General features: G+C 43.3%; 3 protein-coding genes and 1 long non-coding RNA gene across 15 annotated transcripts in view; 2 read left to right on the forward strand and 2 right to left on the reverse strand.

Annotated features, from left to right (window-relative positions):
* The window catches only part of DENND11 (DENN domain containing 11), a 35,067-nt gene extending 28,433 nt beyond the window's left edge, over positions 1 to 6,634 (reverse strand). The window contains exon 1 of one of the 5 annotated variants that reach the window (XM_053608531.1): positions 6,189 to 6,634. In XM_053608531.1, the coding sequence (XP_053464506.1) occupies positions 6,189 to 6,456 (268 nt within the window). In that variant the 5' untranslated portion in view covers positions 6,457 to 6,634. Of the gene's footprint in view, positions 1 to 3,187; positions 3,208 to 5,821; positions 5,841 to 6,188 lie in introns of those variants that run through there. The other 4 variants (XM_053608529.1, XM_053608528.1, XM_053608532.1 and 1 more) reach the window with 4 other exon arrangements.
* Positions 6,635 to 9,442: 2,808 nt separating this feature from the next.
* The window catches only part of WEE2 (WEE2 oocyte meiosis inhibiting kinase), a 37,520-nt gene continuing 25,343 nt past the window's right edge, over positions 9,443 to 21,619 (forward strand). For 4 of the 8 annotated variants that reach the window (XM_053608519.1, XM_053608523.1, XM_053608524.1 and 1 more), the window contains exons 1-2: positions 10,834 to 10,941; positions 21,367 to 21,450. The gene's annotated coding sequence lies outside the window, so the exon portion shown is untranslated. Of the gene's footprint in view, positions 9,541 to 10,824; positions 10,942 to 21,366; positions 21,451 to 21,619 lie in introns of those variants that run through there. The other 4 variants (XM_053608521.1, XM_053608525.1, XM_053608526.1 and 1 more) reach the window with 2 other exon arrangements.
* The window catches only part of LOC128598198 (uncharacterized), a 39,955-nt gene continuing 32,109 nt past the window's right edge, over positions 13,774 to 21,619 (reverse strand). Inside the window, exons 3-4 of the long non-coding RNA XR_008383597.1 lie at positions 16,213 to 16,355; positions 13,774 to 13,911 (exon numbers count right to left, since the gene is read on the reverse strand). This is a non-coding gene — a long non-coding RNA (uncharacterized LOC128598198). The remainder of the gene's footprint in view (positions 13,912 to 16,212; positions 16,356 to 21,619) is intronic.
* Positions 19,236 to 19,712, forward strand: LOC128598197 (mitochondrial import receptor subunit TOM6 homolog). Its single transcript, XM_053608539.1, has one exon. It carries the CDS (start codon positions 19,272 to 19,274, stop codon positions 19,494 to 19,496), a length of 225 nt encoding a protein of 74 aa, XP_053464514.1. The 5' UTR covers positions 19,236 to 19,271; the 3' UTR covers positions 19,497 to 19,712.

Raw genomic sequence — 21,619 nt, forward strand, 5'->3', positions numbered from 1 at the left:
GCTGAAATAACAGAGATGTGAAAAAAATAAGGAAAGCATAAAGGACTTTGCAAAAGCAAAAAAAAAAAAAAAAAAAAAAAGAGGCAATGTGCATTAACAATAGAGAATGAAGAACTACCAAGGCTTGAGATTAGCCTTCTAGGGAAACATTACAAAAATTAGAAATCAGTTTATACTAAGGAATTTATAGAGGCTTAAAGACAGTAATTTTGCAGAAATAACAGTCCTTATGGAAAGCCATTTAATGCCAGAAAAACCTCATACCCAGTGCTACCTAACTCAGCCTCAGTCTCCACACTCCACATTTTGGGGATTTATATTATGAATTCAGACAGGGAGCTAGGACCTGGACAATTCAACAAAAGGGGTCATCTCTTGGGTGATCAAAGAGTTAAGAATCACCATTGACAAGTGCCTTTTTACCCCTCTAACTTGCTCCCTTTCCATGTCCATCCTCCTTTTTCTTGGGCCATACCTTGGGCTTATCATAGGTACTATGGGCCCTGCCTGGCCTCGGCTGCAAACTCAGCTTATGAGGAGGGATTCATATGACCACAGGAGGAACAAATGTGGTGATCTGCAATGTGTACATTCAGCCAGTCTTCAACAAATATTGGTGGAGCCTAACTAGGCAACACGGTGCCAGGTGCTGAGCACATGCAAAGGCAAATATGTCCATGTTAAAGGAAAATGAACTAGACTGTTGGACTGGCAGCTTAGTCACCCAGGGAAAGCCAGAAGGACAGTACTCAGCCTGTCTGAGCATGTACAGATGGTCTGAATCCTGCCACTCCAAAACTCTGAAGGTCAGCCTGGCAGCTACATGGGTAAGGGCCTCCCAGGGGTGGGGTTCCATAAGCTCCTAAGCTAAAGCAAGATAAGGACTTTCCTCTCTGCACCCACTGCTGCCTCTGCCTTCCAACCATTTCTGTTAAAATGTGAAATAACAGCATTCCTGGGAATGCTGGAGTTCATCAATCACCATTTCCAAGGGAGAACAGACATCAGCTGCTGTTACTTAGTTCATCTCAAAACATCTGAAGTAGAGAAAGCAGTGATCTGGAACCAAACAGTTCTCTATTTAATAGGAAATATGCGACATTTCTTCCTTCCTCTTCCTCTGCCGGGTGGCTCTCAATCAAGCACTTGTTGAGATCTTCATGTCCTAAGCAGGGTCTGCCTCAGCCTGAGGTCCTCTCACGGCTCCCCTGTCCTCCAGAGGGGGGTCTGCACCAGCGTCCCCTCTCCAACACCTGCCTTGACTCACTCTATCTGCCTCTTTCACTCACTACATGCCTGTGCCCTAATTCCAGCCAGGAAGTAAAAAAGAATCCTGCCTGTCTCAGGAATAAAGGAGCATTCTTGGTCTCAACAACATAGCCTTTAATAGCCACCTAAGGGGGCCACCAAATCTCAGAGACGGAACAAACCTCAAAAGAGTATTTAGTTGAGACCCCAGACACCAGAACCCAGCCCTTATGAACTGATTTCTGGTCTTGTTTGAAGCACTCTTAAAACCACCTAGGACGAGAGCACATCCAAAGCAAAGAAAGGAAGAGTATAAAGAACCCTGACTCAGGAGGACATTAATCCCGGTGCTTTCAAGGCAGCCATAGGCCAATCCATGGCTGAATTCCAATGCATTAACTGTACAAAGAAATAACTTTCCATATCACAGACCCCACAGAATTCTCCACTGGGCAGTAGTGTGGTGTGAGGGACGAGTGTGGACCCTCTCTGCTCTCCGGCTTTAGATGACTTAAGGCTCTGTATATCTCTTTTGGTCATCATCCCAGTGAAGACCATTGGGAGAATCAGAGGCAGGTCCTGGTAACATGTGGCAAGGGCCTTGGCACACAGGGGGCATTCAGGAGGTGATGGGGATTACAATTATCCCTCCTACTTTCTTCTTCATAGATTTTCAAGAGAAGAAACTGAATTCACAACAGATGGCCACAAACTGACTTCTCCCTGAAAACCACAAGCAGGTGAGTCACCAACAGCCTGGGAAAGATTCGGCCAGGGAAGGACTAATCAAATTAACCATAACTATATTCCACTGGCATCTGACTGAAAACGAGAAAGGACAGTGACGTGACACAGTTAATCTTTCTATCATTCTTGCCAGATATCAAAACTTTGCCTGCGTTTGAGCTGGCCACTGTTAGGACTGCCCTTTGCATCTCAAAAGCCTCCAAATTTTCCATTCTCATTCTTCTCTGTCACTTTCCCACCCATTGCTAGAGCCATTTACTATTTGCCATGAGTCAGATGACCTGGACAATACTCCTAATTATGCCTTAGACACTAGACTAAGCCTTCATCTTACAGGCTCCCAACACGTCCATTGTTTCAAAGACATGCTTATGTTTTGTGGACTATACAGGGAATCTACAGAGATTAAAATTACTGTATGTGAGTGATTTTAAATATACCCATTTGACATAAATATAGAAGCATTTAGATGCACTGAATTAAACAGGTGTTTAGATGTTATTTGGGCACTGCTTAGAGATCGAGAGAAACTCATTCCTAATCAAGAAGAAACATCTTGAAAACCTCAGCAGGTGATCTGCCCCTCACTGCACTCCACCCACTCCAAGCCATTCCAATACAAACACACACAGCACAGGAAAACATCCACAGGAAAACTTTTGGTAAAAGTGTAGCAGTTTGTAAAAATGAATCTTTTATAAAGAAATAGTCTCATGAGGCAGAGTCACAGGTATCCAGACACTGTAGGTCCAAAAGTTTATCAGCCTCCAGCCCACCCACAAATCCTTAGACACAGGCAGACAGCTTCTGCCACAAAGGGCTTGGGGATTCCCCAATGTGACAACACTCCTTAAGCCGAGAAAGGAAAATTTTACTAGAAACCCAAGGAAAAAAATAAAAATTAAAATCAAGGTTCTAAATCATGGGGTTGAATACAATGAAAAAGGAATACTCTGGCTGCCTGCTTCTTCCATCCAGTTTGCAGAGTGCACATCTGGGCCTGGTTTCAATAGCAGCTTTGTAGCCCACTTGGCCAGCACCACCATCCTAGGACTCCCTGCTCTAGAAGAAGCCTGAGTGTGTGTACAAGCTTCACCTTGAATCTGAAGCCCCAATCCGCATGTCATTTGTAGACCCAACAACTATAATTTTCAATTCATGAGTCCAGGGAAAATAAGGTTTATGCCTTTACCTTCTCTGATTCTTCCTATGGAACCCAGATTTCTAAAACTTGTATCTGAAAGTGAAAAAAGATGACTCTCTTATTCCTATACATTAGAGAATCACTGCATACATCCCCAAAACACACATTCTAACAATTATGTCCATCCACTCCTCAGAGGTGCACCACAGCTGTGGGTTCTGTCCTTCCCCATCTGTCTCTCATGCACACACTGATTTGGCCATATGTAGTCTCCCACATAGGTGGGAAAACGTACAGAATGCCTGTGTCCTGGGCAGTAAGTGGCTGGGGAAAAGTTGGAGTAGTGGGGAAGGAGGAGCTCCTGGGAATGGAAACTGACCATACAGGTGAGAGAGACGCGGGGGAGGGGCTACGCAGTTAAGCCAGCCAGAGAAACTCCCATATAATAATTTCTGGGAATGCTCTGATTTTGCAAAGAAGCCAACATTCACTTTACTCCTTTTGGTTACACAGGCTAAGAAAGGGCAAAAGTCTCAATTGACTAATATTAAATCGGGACACAGCAGTTGGTCTCAGGAGTAGAGTGGGGAAGACACTGGACAAAAATCAGGAGACATGATTCTGGTCTCCAGCTCCCCGGGGCACCGTGGGCCTCAGTTCACTTCACTGGACCATGACTTCCTCAGCTACCACACCAGGGGCACACCAGCCATCCTCTGAGGGTCCTGCCCTACTGCTAAGTTCTCAGGCCCTAGGGAGCTCCGTAGCATTCATTCCATCTTTACTTCTAAGAAATGTACCATATTAATTTTATTTTATATAAGTACAATTATAATATTTTTACAGAATGCAATGTGCCAGTTAGGATTAGAACATATGACAAAAAAAAAAGAGACAAAAAACTGCTTCCCCCTCCCCCAAGAAAGAAACAAAGTTATAAATGCTCCCATTGGCACTCTCCAGTGCTCGCTCTCCTCTCCCTCCCCTTCTCCTTCTCCCATATCCCTGATAAGTACTGATAAGATGTCGGGGAGCAGAGGTCCAGGCTGTATAAAATTCCAGAAAGACAATGGGCCTTAGAGTCAAGCATTCATTAGCTTGTTAAAATTTCCAAAGTACTTAACCACACTTGGTGTGTTTCCCTATTTATAAATTGGTTATAAAGGATGAAATCACAGAGTGGTGATAAGACTACACCAGGCATTATGGTAAAATGCCTATACAAAGCATCCAATTATCAGTTACAGTCCCTCCCTTATACACTAGCCTCAGTTGGAAACCCATTACACACACTCGCTCCATACACACATGCTCACTAGCCAGGACTGACAAGGCACGGCTTAGGGTCCTCGCCCTTCATTGCTTTTATCAATTGATGACTATCAACAACTGATCAACTATCAATTTCGTCAGCTCTCTCTGTTCTTAGTAAAGGACTTTCTTCTGCCCTCCCCTCTCCTAGATTCTACCACTAGAACTACCACTGCTAAATCAGATTCTGTTAATGTGCCCTTTTCCTTTTCTTCTAGTTATACTCTTCAATACTTCCCAGGAGGAATCATACCCTCCATCTATTGACTTGAAAAGGATGGGGTACGGCTCAGGAAATATACTTTGTTACAAAGTATCTACTTTTGTCTAGCATTATGGGTTACTTTGATCAAAAAAGACCAATTGTTTTCCCCCAACCTACCTGTATTGGTATCTTACCAAATGTGAGGGAAAAAAAAGAAAAGAAAAAAGAAGGAAAAAAAAAAAAGAAATGCCAGTAAGCATTACATGTAGAAGGAACCAGCATTGTTTCATGAGACTTCTGTTTCAGCTACATAGGTACCATATGTATGTAAGCATATCAGTTTGACGCAGAATTAATTTCAAACAGTGTATCACAGACAAAACAGTCTAAAAGCCATTGGAAGGGGGCAAAGGTACAGACCTTTGTCTGTAGAGCCAGAAAGTCCTGAGTTCTCGCCACAAACTCTTTGGCTTCAACTCAGTGCAAACCACATTTCCTGGGTCTTGCCAGCTGAGAGAATCCTTGACCAAAGTTGCATTATCTTCTGCCACATGGGAATGCCCTCTCCTGATGTCCAGATGGAACCTTTCTCCTGCTCCACGTCCCCACCCCCTCTATTCTTCTGAATGGTTCTACCGTCAGGCTCGGAGGACCAGGAGGGAACCCCTAAAAAGGCAGCAAGTATTTGCCTTCAGAATCGGCAGCGCACAGCGCCGCAGCTTTATTGGAGATGCCGAGGGCGGACGCACCCGGGTCCCCAGGCCCGGGCCCTGACTCCGGCAGGAACACCTCTTTCCTGCAACACACAGCGGCGGACCAGCTCTCAGGCGACCCGCTGAGGATGTTCTTTCTTTCACTTTTTATCCCACACAGACTCTCCAACTATTTATTAAAAGGCACACCTCTTCACTGTAAGTCAGGCTAAAAGTCGTGTGCGATGAGCCTTTAATGCTCCAAACTTCCCAGAAAGAGCCTACTGCCGGCAGTTTCTCTCCTCTAACTGAATCCCTCAGCCCCATGCCTTACCAATCGCCTCATTAATTCCTCAAAATAATGCCGTCAGAGAAAGTGAACTTGGCCACTGGGAAAGTTACCCTGGGGCGACGGGGAGCCCGGGCGGGCAACGCGAGCCGAGGAAGCTCAGGGCGTTCTGAGGGGGCGTTCACCTGCCGGACCTTCCTCCTCTCAGCTGGGAGAACCTTCCAGCCAAGCACCAAAAGAAAACAAAAGCCGACGTGGCCAACTGCCCGACTGCGGGGAGGGAGAGGACCCGGGCGCCGAGACGCGGAGCAGAGGAGGGTCTCGGCGCGGGGAACAAAGCCCCCGGGAGGGGGCTGGAATGCGCCGGTCCCCCAGCCGGAGAACCAGGACCCCGCGCAGAGCAGGAGCAGGAGTTGGGTCCCGCGCCGAAGAGGGGTGCGAAGTGGGGGCGCGGATGCGCGCGCAGCGAGCCCCTCCCCCGCGCCCCAGGTTCCGGGGCGGCCCGACCTGTGCGCCCCAGCCCCGGCCCCCTGGCCCCGGCGCAGCTCTCACCCGAACGGGGGTCGAAGGTGACCACGAACACGGCCACCACTTGGTCCTCCTCCACGTCGCCCAGCTCCAGGCGTCCGGGCTGTAGCAGCACCTCGGAGGAAGCCGGCTCCTCGGGCTCCCGCCTCCTGCGCGGCTCGGCGGCCGCCCGGGCGCCCCCACCTCCGCCCCGGCCCCGGCCTCCCGCCTGCGGCCGTGGGGCCTGCGGCAGGGAGACGGCGGGGCTCTCGGCCCAGCGCAGCAGCGGCGCCGCGTCTCCCTGCTCCACCATGGCGAGGCGAGGAGGAGATGCGGGCGGGCGGGCGGACGCGAGCGGCGGGGCGGGGCAGCCTGCGGGAACTCCCCTCGCCCGGCCGCGCCCGCCGGCGCCCTCCCGCCCGGGCCCGCGCTGTCCCGGGCCACCTGCCGCGGCGCCCGGGCTGCTCACCCGGCGCTCCGGCCCAGCGCCTTTCCCACCCAGCCGGGGACGGCGGCCGCGGGACGGGCTTCGGGGACCGCGCGGCTTTGCAGACCACGGTGCACCTACGTGGGTGGGAGAGGGTGGGGCCAGGACGCGCATCCCGAGTCCTCCTACCTGTGCGTGGGCAGAGGTGCCTTCTCACCTAGGTCTGTGTGTAACTAGCTGTCCCTCTGTGTTTATGTCGCCATTATGTCTTAATGTCCCCAGTCCAGTGGACCATGACATATGTATTACATAATCCTGAATGTGTGGCAGAAGCTGCTTCTAAGCAAGTGAGGCAGAGGAGCCCTGGCTCCCCGGGTGTTCGGAACATACACGTAATGACTGAAAGGGCTGCAGGGTTAGGGTGAAAATGTTGCCTGTTTCTATGGCAGACTGAGAGGAAAATTATGAGTTTATGTCCTGGTATTAAATATACAAATATACATATACAACTTGAGGGTATTAGGAAATGCTGGAGTGATTTGGGGGCGGGGAGGCAGGAATATTCCCACAAAAGGTCAGGAAAAGGAAGGCCTAACACCCATGGGTTTGGAAACCGAATTCGCAGTTTTCTAGGAGTCGGCAATTTTACATTTAAAAAATATTTAAAAATAAAATTTGAAAGGCTCAATCCCTGGGGTAAATCTGATAGCTAAGTAACTTTGGGAGTAGGTGTGTATAAGGAATAGAAATAGTTGTTAAAATAATATGGAAAAGTGGCAGGAGAATTGTTCAGATACACAATTCATCCAAGGTTTAGGAGGACCCTACACTTTGTTCTCAGAAAGACCCAGTGAGTTGAGGTGTGCGGTGATACTTCAAAGGGTTTTCGGAAGATCCATGTGCCCTAGGCCAGAGATGCAACGATAAATGTTATTTAGCCCCATCCAAGGAGATCATGAATGGCTGCCAAAGGCTGCCACTTCTAGTTTGAAATCTGCAATGTAACAACAAAGAATGTATTTATGCAGCATTTTACCCTAAAGAATAGGCACCGTTTTCATCATTTATACATTTAGTTTAACCTCTCCCCCTCCTTCCAACCACAAGTAAGTGACCATCTAACCCTCTCTCCCGTAGACAGCTAGGAGATGGATGAGGAGCCAGGGCAGGGCACTATCCATCTCATTCAAGGTGCTCCAGACTGGGTTATACTCAGACTACTCCAGGCCTGACAACAGAGCTCGCTACTTTGTGAGACCAGTCCACAGCCAAAGCTCCTGAGGTTCAGCATTCAAAATTTTACTTGTAAATATAAAATGGAGACTCATAGAAAATACTGAATCATTTCCAAAGCCATCAGCTTTAGGGCTGGTGGACTTGTCTTTCTCCCCTGAGGGATTTCTTTTCTTTGATCTCTTGTGGGAATATCGACCTTCCATATCCAGCACCTCCTAATTTAATACCCACAGGCTATATGTATATATATATGTATATATATACACACATATGTATATATTGTACATATACATACATATTGCTTGAGTATTATATATGTATATATATATATATCACACACACACCAGGAAATAAACTCCTAATTTTCCTCCCAGTTTGCCATTTAAAAAGAAAAGCTAAATTTCCAAACTGTAGTCTTAACTTACATGTACACATTAGCTCACCAGCCACTGTGTCTATCTTTATATTTCTAGTGCTTTGCATAATAGGTGCTTAACAAGTATTTATCAATTAAATAAATTTATTTTACATTCTCAAATACTGAATATATCTTATATAAAATATAAAAAAAATTATGATCTCACAATTGCTGCTGGTCTCTAGTTCTCAGAGAGATTTTTATTTGCTTTTCTCAGCCATCTGGAAGTACCACCAACCTGAGACTGCTTTGAGTTAAATTCTCTATCGAGGTTCTTTTGACCACACTGGTAGTCATTCAAACTTGCTTCAGCATTGGCCAGTAGTTCAAGTTCTTAAGCAAGGTTTATTTTTCTCCTTCCACCTAGTGACAAAGTTGAGTCAAGAAAGTTTCCTTACCTGGACCTCTCTGTATAGGAAGTTTATTCACTATGGTCTTATATGGGATTTCCTATTAGACTTCATATCTTGGGGATTTTCTACTCTGAGTGACATGTAAATGGAATGGCATGGTTGGCACTATGTATTAATAGTTCTGGGGGTTCTGCATCCACAGATTCTACCAACTGCAGGTTAAAAATATTGGAAAGGTCTGAAAGATCTGTTTGGAGGATCCGTCCAGTTCAAAAAAATTTTCCAGAAAACATTATATTGTTGCTGACAATTTCTATATTTTTACGCCTACAGTAGTTAAGTCTGTATTGAAGGTACACAGGCTTTTTCTTTCATTATTCCCTAAACAATACAGCACAACTTTTACATAGCTTTTACACTGTATTAGGTATTGTAAATCATCTAGGAATGAAAGTATACAGGAGGGTGTATGTAGGTTATATGCAAATACTACACCATTTTATATCAGGTACTTACTTGAGTATCCACAAATTTTGCTATCCACGGGGGCCTGGAATCAATCCTTTACAGATACCAAGGGATGATTATTTATCTTGAAATAGGTGATAGATTAGATAGTTTTCTTTTTTATGTTTCCATGTTGAAATTATGCTCTGCATCAATTTTGTGTTCTTTTTTTCTGTTAAGAGCAGAACATGAACATTTTGCCATCCTATTAGAAACTTTTTATATGTCATTCTTAAAGTCCCTGTTGTATGTATTTTTGATTAATTTACTTAGCCGTTGCTCACTATTGGATAGTCAAGCCCTTCCCTTTTTGTTGTGCCTACATTTTTGACCACATTTCATTTTTACTAGGCTCTGTGATACTAAATGCTGCACGAGGCACTGGGACAGCCAAGAAGAAGACAGAAATGTCCCTTCTCATCAGGCTCATAGCCTGGCAGTGAAGGCAGCTATTAGGTGAGAGTGAAATATAGAATGAGGGGTGACAGGCTGAGCAAATGCTGTCAGCCATTCAGACTGCTGACTTTATGAAAGATTGCTGGATGTGGCAACACTGGGTTAAAGCACTCTCAATTGTGCTGCCTAAAGTGCAGATGAGTATCAATTTTATTTCACCATTGTCTAAATTAGCTATTGCCACTTAAAATTATTTCTGCCAATTTGTCAGATGAAAATAGCTTTTTGTTTTATGTTTATGCTTTGTAATTGAATCTATCACATTTTCAAAATATATGTTGGCAATTTGCAGTTCCTCTTCAGTGCACTGCCTGTCCACGCTGCCCTTTGCTCACGTATTCTCTGGGGGCTCCATCCTCTGATGATGAACTTGCACGTGTTCTTCATCCATAAGCGTATCCATCTTTTGTCTGGCATAATACTTGTAAATATTATTCCCAGTGTGTTGTGTGTTTTCAGTGCCCCTTATTTGTTATATAAATTGTATGCAGTTAAACATGTGTATTCTTTCTGTGATATTTTATGTTGCTTTGACATTTAGAAAATTGAGCCTCACCCAGAAATTTGATCAACATTCACTTTTATTTTCTTCTGGTTATTTATAAACTGCTTTTCTACATTTAATTTCTTAATGTATTCAATGCTTATGTTGATATGTGATATGAAGTGAGGCTCAAAATTTTTCATTGAATAGTTAATCAATAATCACAACAACCACTTATTTTTTTAAATCTGTTTCCTAACTATTGATTGCCTTTATTTGGAAATAGAATTTATTTTTGTACAATGATTTTTACTTCCAGAAGTATTGGCTTTTTTTTTTTTTTTTTTTGAGACAGATCCTCAAGCTGTCACCCTGGGTAGAGTGCTGTGGCATCACAGCTCACAGCAACCTCCAACTCCTGGGCTCAAGCGATTCTCCTGCCTCTGCCTCTGCCTCCCAAGTAGCTGGGACTACAGGCACCCGCCACAGCGCTCGGCTATTTTTTGGTTGCAGCCATCATGTTGTTTGGCGGGCCCGGGCTGGATTCAAACCTGCCAGCTCAGGTGTATGTGGCTGGCACCTTAGCAGCTTGAGCCAACAACCACTTATTGAATAGTTCTTTCACTTCCTATGATTTGTAATTCTCCCTTAAATTTAATTTAAAGTACAATATTAAATTACTGGTATTTACCAATCTATGTATCCTTTGCTATTGACCTGTATGTTCTTATACTAGTACCACACTATTTAATTATTTTATTTATTTATTTTCGAGATGGAGTCTTGCTCTGTCACCCCAGGTAGAGTACAGTGATATCATCATACCTCACAGCAACTTCAAACTCCTGGGCTCAAGCAATCCTCTTGCCTCAAGCTTCCTGAGCAGCAGGGACTACAGGTGCATGCCATGATGCCTGGTAATTTCTCTATTTTTAGTAGAGGTGGGGTCTTGCTCTTGCTTAGGTAGGTCTGAGAACTTGTGGAGCTCAAGAAATTCTCCTGCCTCAGCCTCCCAGAATCCTAGGATTACAGGCATGAACTACCATGCCTGGACTGTTTTATTAGTTTTTCAATTAATTTTTTTAGAGTCAGGGTCTTACTCTGTCACCGAGGCTGGAGCACAGTGACAAGATCAGAGCTCACTATAGTCTCAAACTCCTGTGCTCAGGTGATTCTCTTGGCTCAGCCTCCCACGTAGCTAGGCCTACAGGGACATACCACCACAGCTGGCTAATTTTTATTTTATTTTTTGTAAAAACAGAGTCTTACTCTCTTTAAAAAAAAAAACAACAGATATTCTTTGACTATTAATTTTCCATGTGAACTTTAACACATTATACCTGTAGTTTCAAAAAAATGTGGTATCTTAAAATTCAAATTGTATGAAAGATAGATATTTACTGAAATTAAGAATGTGAATGGATGAGATGAAGAAAGTCTTCCTAGTTGTCTAAGAGGTATCTTCATCCTTATGTGCCTTGTGAACTGAAGTTCTACAGTCAGATACGGAGAGGACCCAAAACCCAGGGCATCCAGAGACATCCTGGGATATCACTGTGGCATCTCAAGTATCTCACAACTTCCTAACATCTAGTTTAAACATGATACCACACTATTGATCATGTCAGCCATGTATGCACTAATATTTCCTTTACACCTTCCAAATCATCTGTTGCTGCAGATGGTTGTTGGTGTGGCTCAGGTTTAAATAAATCACTACCATAGAGGTTATACTTAGGTTGGACCAGACATGGTATAGGAGTTCAAAAAATGATCGAAAATTAAAAGGTGTCAACCTCATTGAAGGTATCCATTCTGCAGTGCTGCCCATTTGGGGATAGATAGAATACATAGCATGTGTGATTCACTCTGCAGATATTTACTGAGTGCTAGTCCTTGATCCAGGTAATGGAAATAAAGCATCAGAGAAGAGTTAATCCCTTGTCCTCATGGATTTAGATTCTATTGGGTGTGTTCGGGGGAGTCAGGCAATTGTATTTATTTTGAAGTTAGTACTTTTTTAATTTCAGATAAATGTGAGGGTATAAACAACTAGGTTACAATGTTTGCATTTATTGGGAAGAGTCCCTGTTCTAGTGGCCACACCCAGAGGGTGTGCCATATACCCTTACATTGTGCCCATTAAGTGGGAGCACACCCAACCCCTTCCCTCCTCCATTCTCTCCCCTCCCTTTATTCCCTTCCTCCATCTTGAACTGAATTGGGGTTTTCTCTTATGTGGGTGTGTATTAGATCATCTACTGGCTTCATATTAGAATTAAGTACACTCGATACTTGCTTTTCCACTCTTATGATACTTTACTAAGAAGAATGTGTTTCAACTCCATCCAGGTTAATACAAAAGATGTAAAGTCTCCCATCTTTTTTATGGCTGGATACTTTTCCATGGTATATATATACCACAGTTTGTTAATGCATTCCTGGGTTGATGGGCATTTAGGTTGTTTTCCACATCTTGGCAATTGTACATTGAGATGCGATCAACAATCTAGTGCAAATGTCCTTATTATAAAATTATTTTTTTTCTTCTGGGTAGATGCCTGGTAGAGGGATTGTGGGATCAAATGGAAGGTCTAATTTGAGTTCTTTGAGGATTCTCCATACTTCCTTCCAAAAAGGCTATATTAGTTTGCAGCCCCACCAGCAGTGTAAAGGTATTCTCTTCTCTCCACATCATGCCAGCATCTTTAGCTTTGGGACTTCGTGATGTGGGCTGTTCTCACTGGGGTTATGTGATATTCGGGGTGGTTTTGATTTGCATTTCTGGAACGATAAGCATTTTTTCATATGTTTGTTAGCCATTCGTCTGAGGCAGGCAATTTTAAAAATCAACCATTAGATACATGTTGTAAGGGTAAATGCTGTGAAGGGACATGATGCAGGATAATGGGTCCGTGAATGAGTGATGGAGACTATTTAGGGTTGTCAGGGAAGACCATTGCTTTGAGCAAATACCTGGAGGAAGGGATGGAACAAGCATGGGATAAAAGCACACCAACAGGAGCAAGGGTCCTGGGCCAGAAAAGACTTGGTATCTGGAGGAACAACGAGGAGACTGAAGCAGAATGTCTGAGGGGGAAGAGGGCAGGAGCTGCACAGGTTAGGAGTGTGTCGTGTGGCCCTGTGGGGCTGGCTCTACAGGCCCAGCGAATGGGGCGACTGTAGGATTTGAGTACAGGATCTGGCTTACTTCACTGGTTACTAGGTGTAGAAAGAAAGCCAGGGTGAGAGGAGGGTGAGAGCAGGGCATGCCCAGAGGAGGAGGGTGCTGCCCCAGGGAAGAGAGAAGGATAGAACGGAAAGGATTTCTCATGGATTGGAGGCATGGTTGTGGAGAAAGTGGTACTCACTTGTATCCATTTGCTGATATTTCAGAAGATTGCAGTAGAAATAGATGTGGTAGGATAGTTTGGGCATGTTATGACCAAGGTCCCCATTAGACATCCAGAGGCCAATTTGACAGGGTAGTTGCAAAGATGAAGTGCAAGAGACGGTTGTGATATCAATGCAGAGGCTACCAGCTCACACGTGGTGTTTCACCCTATAGGTTGTATGTTATTCCAAGAAAGTGAGTGTACATAGAGAAAAGTGTGGGACAGTGAGCCCAGAAGCCTGCAGGGTATGGGTGTCAGGAAAGGAAGAGAAGTGAGCACAGTGATTCAAGGATTTTGTGAACCAGTTTATGTACTTCTTCATTTATTTGATTACATGTTTAAACATTATTTTAAACATTGTAATAAGTATATACTCATGGTAAAAGATAAATAATCAAATTGCACACAGGATATACACTGAGCAGCAACTATCTTGCCCTCTAGACCCACCCCTACTCACGCTCTGTCTTCAGAGTTGCTGGTGGTTTCCTCCTGTGAAAAAGATTTAATTCTTTCTTATCACAGTCCAAAAAAATCATCAAAATATTTCTTTCTTTGCTTTTTAATTGAGTCAGAAGAATAAAGAAGTGACTGGAAATGTTTGACCAAGTACTGGTGACTTCCAGAACTCATTCCTAGGCATAGGGAGAGAGAACGTGTGTGTGTGTGTATGTGTGTGTGTGTGTGATGCAGGGATAGAGAGACAGACAAACACGCACACATACACAGAGTGAGAGATGGAGCTGATCTCTGTGGCCTCAGAGCTAGGCTTGGAGGTCACGTAGACCACTAAGTATCTGCTCTAATTTAGGAAATCTAGGAATGACCACAGCCCAACTGTGGCTAATAGAGAAAAGGTCAGTCTAGTGAGTCTTTACATCATTAAAAAAAAAAAAAAACATCTCCCTAAAACATAGGCAGAACATCACCAATCTCTAAATTCTTAGGATGTCAGGTCAGAAATCGTTCCTATTCTCCTCTCCTCCCATCCCTCCCCTCTCCTCCCCTTTCCTTTCCTGTCACTCTTCTGCTCAGGCTAGAGTGTTGTGGCATCAGCCTAGCTCATAGCAATCTCAAACTCCTGGACTCAAGTAATCCTCCTGCTTCAGCCTCCTGAGTAGCTGGGTCTACATTTGCCTGCCATTACATCTGGCTAATTTTTCTATTCCCAGTAAAGATGGAGTCTCACTCTTGCTCAGGCTGGTCTCGAATTCCTAAGTTCAAGGGATCCTCCTGCCTCAGCCTCCCAGAGTATTAGGATTATGGGTGTGAGCCACTGCACCTGGCCTAGAAACCTGTTCTCATTCTGAGAATACTATGTTGTCTGAGTAGACAACTGACACAGCCATTCTGATGAAGACCCTCTAGTTTTAGCAAATGAGAGAAGCAAGTCATTAAAATCTCTTTTATTGGGTGGCGCCTGTGGCTCAGTCGGTAAGGCGCCGGCCCCATATACCGAGGGTGACGGGTTCAAACCCAGCCCCGGCCAAACTGCAACCGAAAAATAGCCGGGTGTTGTGGCGGGCACCTGTAGTCCCAGCTACTCGGGAGGCTGAGGCAAGAGAATCGCTTAAGCCTGGGAGTTGGAGGTTGCTGTGAGCTGTGTGAGGCCACGGCACTCTACCGAGGGCCATAAAGTGAGACTCTGTCTCTACAAAAAAAAAAATAAATAAATAAAAAAAAAAATAAAATCTCTTTTATTTATTCATCAGGTAGGTCTGCAATAGATTTCAAATTAATGGTTAACCTAGGGATTTTTACTAATGACAACAAAGTATTCATGGGTGAAATATGTTATTACTGATTTGCTTTAAAATACCCCAGCACTCCCCCTGACCTGAGTTGCAAACATGAATGAAACGAGATTACAAAACCATATATATCTACTTGGGAAGCTGAGGCAAGAGAATCGCTTGAGACCAAGAGTTTGAGGTTGCTGTGAGCTGTGACGCCACAGCACTCGGTGCTCTGTCACAAACAAAACAGAACAAAACAAAACAAAGCAATACCATACATATATTTTTTAAAGAGAGATAGTCTCATTCCATTGCCCAGGCTGGAGTGCAGTGGTATGAACACAGCTCACTTTAACCTTGAACTCCTGAACTCAAGAGATCTTGCTTCAGCCTGTGGAGTAGCTAGGACTACTCCCATGCCCAGATAATTTTTTTTTTTTTTTAGAACAGGATCTTGCTATATTCCCTAGCTGGTCTCAAACTCCTGGCCCCAAGCTATCCTCTTGCCTTAGCCTCCCAAAGTACTGTAATTATAAGCATGAACCACCATGCCTGGCTAAGACTGTACATAATTTTGGAAACTAAGTTATGGGTACATTAGGGCTCATAAAACTATTTTCCCAACTTTTGGTATGTTTGAACATTTCCATAAGAAAAACTTAAACACAGAGAAGAAAAGTATTAATAACAGACTCCTAGGCTTTAAAATGACCTCCAGGCTTTAAATTACCCAGAGCATAATTTTTTTCTAGGATTATTTTCTGCTGGCAATGCTACTCATCAGATGTAGTTTATGGACACTTTGAAATTAGAAATGTGATGGACAAATACCGAGTATTGTTAATGATTTTTATGCTCATCATGGGATTTCCTGCAGCTGCCTGGTGTCTGCTTCTGTACACTCTCTTGGCAGGAGGGGGAGGAGGTAAGAAGAAGGTTCCCTTTAAGATTCCTGGCTTTGCTGACCATCCTTGTCATAGGAAGAGAATTCTTAGGAGTCAGCAGCACTGGAGCCCCCTTGCTCCAGTGGAGCCCATGCAGCCTGGCTAATCTGTACCTGCTCAGAGTCACCGCTGTTGGTTGATTTGTCCAAGGAGCTGGTGATCATCTGTTAGTAATGAACATATTCTGTCTTCTTCGAGTTACTGCAGATTCCCCCTATAGCTGAGGCAGGACTTGCAGTTGGGATGAGAAGTGGCGCTAAGAAAAGATAAGAAAGTGCACACTGTTATCACTGGCAAGACCTTGCAGATGTGATTGCCTCACCCTCTCATTCTCCACTGACTCCCCGGCGATTCCTCAAGCTCTTGACGAGGGTCACAGGCCCTTGTCTAAGAAAACCATTTGCTGCTTTGTTGCTTCTACAGAGAGCATTCTTCTGAGGAAGACCAACTTCTTTTTCTCTCGAGTTTGTTTAGAGTCCATGACCAATGTGCTAGAGGCCTGGGAGGGTTACTTTCCTTCCCCCTCTCCCCAGCCTGATTTTCATTGAGATTTATTTCTACATGTGCACTTAAGTGTTGATCGATAAGTTCTGGCCCCAAGTATGTAAACAAAACACGTGTACCTGATATTCTGAAATTAAAAAAAAAAAGTAGTGAGGCCAGAGGCAGTAGTGCACTTTCAGGGATTTTCCCGGGTCATCAAGATTCACAACAGCCCAATTCTCATTACCATAATTTCAAAATAAGGAATATCTTTTTTGTACTTGCAGTGATACCTTCTTTTTCTGACCTTAGCCAGAAGCATTATCTTCTGAGTGACAATAAATGGAAAGGTAAATGGTGCAAATTCCTGATAGGACCTCTGCTGATAACATGACATCTAAACGACCCACGGTGGCATAGTTGCCTCCCTAGGCAAACAATGTAGTCACAAATAAGGGTTATTGAGAATTAAGAGGAAAGGCAGAGGGTGATAGTAAAATAATAACCTGCTGTACCTGGGTAACACCCAATAAACCTGCCTCCAGGCCAGCAATGCACTCAGTGCTTCAGATCAGGTCCTGCTTTGCGGAGAGCAAATCCAGGCTCCAGCTGGCTTGGAGAGGCCGACTTCACCAGCCATGGAATTTGAGGGAGAAACCAAACACCAAGGCTGATGAAAAGGAACCATAACGCCTGGCCTGTTGACTTGTAAAGAGAAACTCAGTCCTACAACTCCTTTCTCCCCTTTGATGACTCTATTTGCATTAGTCCCTGTAGGATGCTGAATCTCTGATCAAGGTGAGCAGTGGAGTATTGTATGCAATGAGCAGTATTTTATCCGCCATCTGATGTTCAATTATCTGGGACAGTTTGTGTGGGAGGGAGGATGTAGGGAAGGGAAAAGGAAGGAGTAAGTAGTGTGTCTACCTGAAAAGTGCCAAACCAGAAGAAAGCTTTTAGCTGAAGTGCACTTTCAACTCTTCCCAATCAGTTTTCCCTGGGCTTAACCTCTTCAGGAATTCTGGTTGGAAATGGGGAAGGAGTGAGAGAGAAGATGTGATTTAGGGATTGATGAATAGAGAGAAAAGGGAAGCGGGATGACAGGCGATTGGTAAATCAAAGTCTGTAAGAAGAAGGGAAAGTAAATTTCTTTCAACGGCAACAAGCTGCCTTGCTTCCTCAGCACCCTTCTCTGTTCAGGCCCATTTTTATCATGGAAATAATTCCTCATGTCAGGTTCCCCAGAGAGTGGGGACTAAGGGGCTTGTGTGAATCATTTCCCTTCCCTTCCCTTCCCTTCCCTGCCCTGCCCTGCCCTGCCCTGCCCTGCCCTGCCCTTCCCTGCCCTGCCCTTCACTCCCCTCCCCTCCCCTTCCTCCCCTCCCCTCCCCTTTCCCTCCCCTTTCCTTCCCCTCCCCTTTCCTTTCCTTTCTTTCAGACAGAGCCTCAAGCTGTCGCCCTTGGTAGAGTGCTGTGGCATCACAGCTCACAGCAACTTCCAACTCCTGGGCTCATGTGATTCTTCTGCCTCCTCCTCCCAAGTAGCTGGGACTACAGGTGCCCGCCACAATGCCCAGCTATTTTTTTGTTTTTTTTTTTTTGGTTGCAGCTGTAACTGTTGTTTGGCAGTCACGGGCTGGATTCAAACCAGCCAGCTCAGGTGTATGTGGCTGGCACCTTCGCCACTTGAGCCACAGGCACTGAGCTGAATCATTTTCATTTTTAATAATTTTTAAAATAATGAGTACATAATAGTTGTATTATGATCATAGGGTACATAAGATGTTTTGATACAGGAATACAATGCAAATTAGTCAAATCAGGGTAACTGGGGTATCTATCACTTCAGGCATTTAACATTTCTTTGTGTTAGCAACATTCCAGTTCCACTCTTTTATTTATTTTAAAGTACACCTTAACTTATTGTTAATTATAGTCACTTGGTTGTGCTATCAAATATTATCCAGTCTATCTAACTCCATTTTGCACCCATCTCCATCCCTGTCCTCACTGCCCTTCCCAAACTCTGATAATCATCATTCTACTCTGTCTCCATGAGATCAATTGTTTTAAATAGTTAGCTCTCATATGTGAGGGAGAACATACAAGATTTGTCCTGTGCTTGGTTTATTTCACTTAACATAATGTTCTCCAGTTCCATCCATGTTGTTAGAAATGGCAGGATTTCAATTTTTTATGACTATATAATATTCCATGTGTATATATATACCACAATTTCTTTATCTATTCATCCACTGATAGGCATGACACATAGGTTGAATCCATGTTTTGGCTACTTTGTATAGTGCTGCAATAAACATAGGAGTGCAATTATCTTTTCAATATACTGAATTCCCCTCCTTTGGATACATACCAAGCAGTGGGATTGCCAAGTCACACGGTAGTTCTATTTGGTAGTTCTCCATGCTGTTCTCAATAGTGGCTACACTAATTTATGTTCTCATCAACAGTGTTTGAGGGTTCTCCTTTCTCAACATCCTCACTAGCATTCACTATAGCCTGTCTTTTTGATAAAAGCCATTGTTAACTGGGATGCGATAATCTCATTGTAGTTGGATTTGCATTTCTCTGATGACTAATGAGGTTGAACATTATCATTTGTATGTCTTCTTTTAAGAAATGTCCATCCAGGTCCTGCAAGGCCTGTGTGGAGCCTAAAGGTATTACCATGGCTTCCAGCGCGGTTTCCGTGAATGCTGCTGGCTCGGCAGATGAAGCTCCCGAAATTCCGGACAACGTGGGAGATTGGCTTCGGGGTGTCTATCGTTTTGCCACCGATAGAAATGATTTCCAGAGGAACTTGATCCTCAATTTGGGACTCTTTGCTGCGGGAGTTTGGCTGGCCAGGAATTTGAGTGACATTGATCTCATGGCACCTCAGCCAGGGGTGTAGCCGAGTAGACAATTGGAATCCTGTGCTGCACCTGAACCTATAATCTGTGGCCACCACAAGATATGCCTTGATGGCAGCTGAAGTTTGATCCTCATGGGCACCTTCCCCTTCTCTACCTGGTTTCATTTTGTTCCAAGTCCCCTCAGAACTCCATTTTCTGGTCAGCAGTCAGACTTCAGCTAAAGCATTGCCTCTGGTCTGTAAAGTTCTGTACATAGTTCAGTTCTGTACATAGTTCAGTACAAGTTTTTGCAAAGGGTGATCTTTGCACATCTGAGGAATAACGATGTTGTTTTAACAAATATTTGAAATAAAGACTGCACACAAAGACAAAAAAAAAATAGAAATGTCCATCCAGATATTTTGCCCATTTTTAATTGATCTTTTTTTTACTGTGTTGTTGGAGCTACTTGTATGTTTTAATTTTTAATCCCTTGTCAAATGGGTAGTTTGCAGATATTTTCTCTCATTCTATGGGTTGTCTCTTCACTCTTTTGATCATTTCCTTGGCCGTGCAGAAGCTTTGTAGCTCAGTGTGACCCCATTTGCCCATTTTGCTTTGGTTGCCTGTGCTTTGTGGGTATTACTCAACAAGTCCTTACTCAGACCAATGTCCTGAAGCAACCCCAATATTTTCTTTTAGCAGTTTAATGGTTTTCAAGTCTTAGATTTAATTATTTAATCCATTTTTATTTTATTTTTGTATATGGTGGGTGATAAGGGCCTACTTTCATTCTTTTGCATATGTACATACAATTTTCTCAGAACCATTTATTGCAAAAACTTTCCTTTCTCCCTATACACACATGTTCTTGACAACTTTCTTGATGATAACTACACCAAAGAAGTGTGGCTATGTATATTTCCGGGTTCTCTGTTCTGTTCCATTGGTCGATGTGTCTGTTTTTTATGCCAGGATCATGCTGTTTTTGTTACTACCATTCCAATTAAGTCAGATAATGTGACTCCTCTAGTTTTTTTTTTTTGCTAAGGTGGCTATAGCTATTCTGGGTTGTTTGTGCTTCCTATAAATTTTAGGATCATTTCTCTATTTCTGTGAAGAAGGGCATTGATATTTTGATGGGGATTGCATTGAATCTGTACATTGCTTTGGGTAGTATGGACATTTTAACAATATTGATTCTTCCAATCTATGAACATGGGTATATCTTCCATTTTTTTGTATCCCCTTTAATTTTTTTTATCAGTGTTTTATGGTTTTTAGCATAGAGACCTTTCACTTCTTTGGTTAAGTTTATTCCTAGGTATTTTATTTTATTTGTAGCTATTGTAAATGGGATTACTTTTTTGATTATTTTCTCTAGTAGTTGTTTTAATTTTTTGCTTTTTATTTTTTGTGTATCTGTTGTGGGTTTCTTCAATTGAGATTATCATGAGGCTTGCAAAAAACATTTTATAAGCAATTATTTTAAACATATGAAAACTCTTGCTTACAAACAAGCAAAGTGAAATCTAACAGAAGTGCTACCCTTCAACTCCATCCAACCCCTGCTTTTTAACTTTTTGTTGTTTTTATCCATAGCTTTTACTATCTATCTCTCAAAGAGTGTTGTAGTTGTTTTGTCCTACTCAAGATATAAGTGGTTTATACACTGTAATTACAGCAATAGAGTATTCTCCTTCTGTGTACTTGCTGTTACAAGTGAGTTACACACCTTCAGATGATTTCTTATTCATTAATGTCTTTTTCTTTCAGATCGAAGAAGTCATTTTTAGCATTTCTTATTAGATCTTGTGTTGATGAAATCCCTCAACTTTCGTTTGTCTGAGAAAGTTTTTACCCTTCATGCTTGAATAATATTTTTGCAGGGTATAATATTCTAGGCTAAGGTATTTTTTTTTCTTTCAGCACTTTGAATAGTCCATGCCACTCCACCTTGGCTTATAAGGTTTCCACTGAGAAGTCTGCTGCCACAGGTACTGGAGCTCCTTGGTATGTTATTTTTTTTTTTCTTGCTTCTCTCAGGATTTTTTCTTTATCTGTCCCCTTTGGGAGTTTGATTATTGAGGGCCTTTAGCTATTCTTACTTAGGTTAAATCTGCTTGGTGTTCTATGACCTTTTGTACCTGAATATTGATATTTTCTCCAGGTTTGAAAAGTT

Source organism: Nycticebus coucang, chromosome 11, assembly GCF_027406575.1.
Source record: "Nycticebus coucang isolate mNycCou1 chromosome 11, mNycCou1.pri, whole genome shotgun sequence".
NCBI lineage: Eukaryota > Metazoa > Chordata > Mammalia > Primates > Lorisidae > Nycticebus > Nycticebus coucang.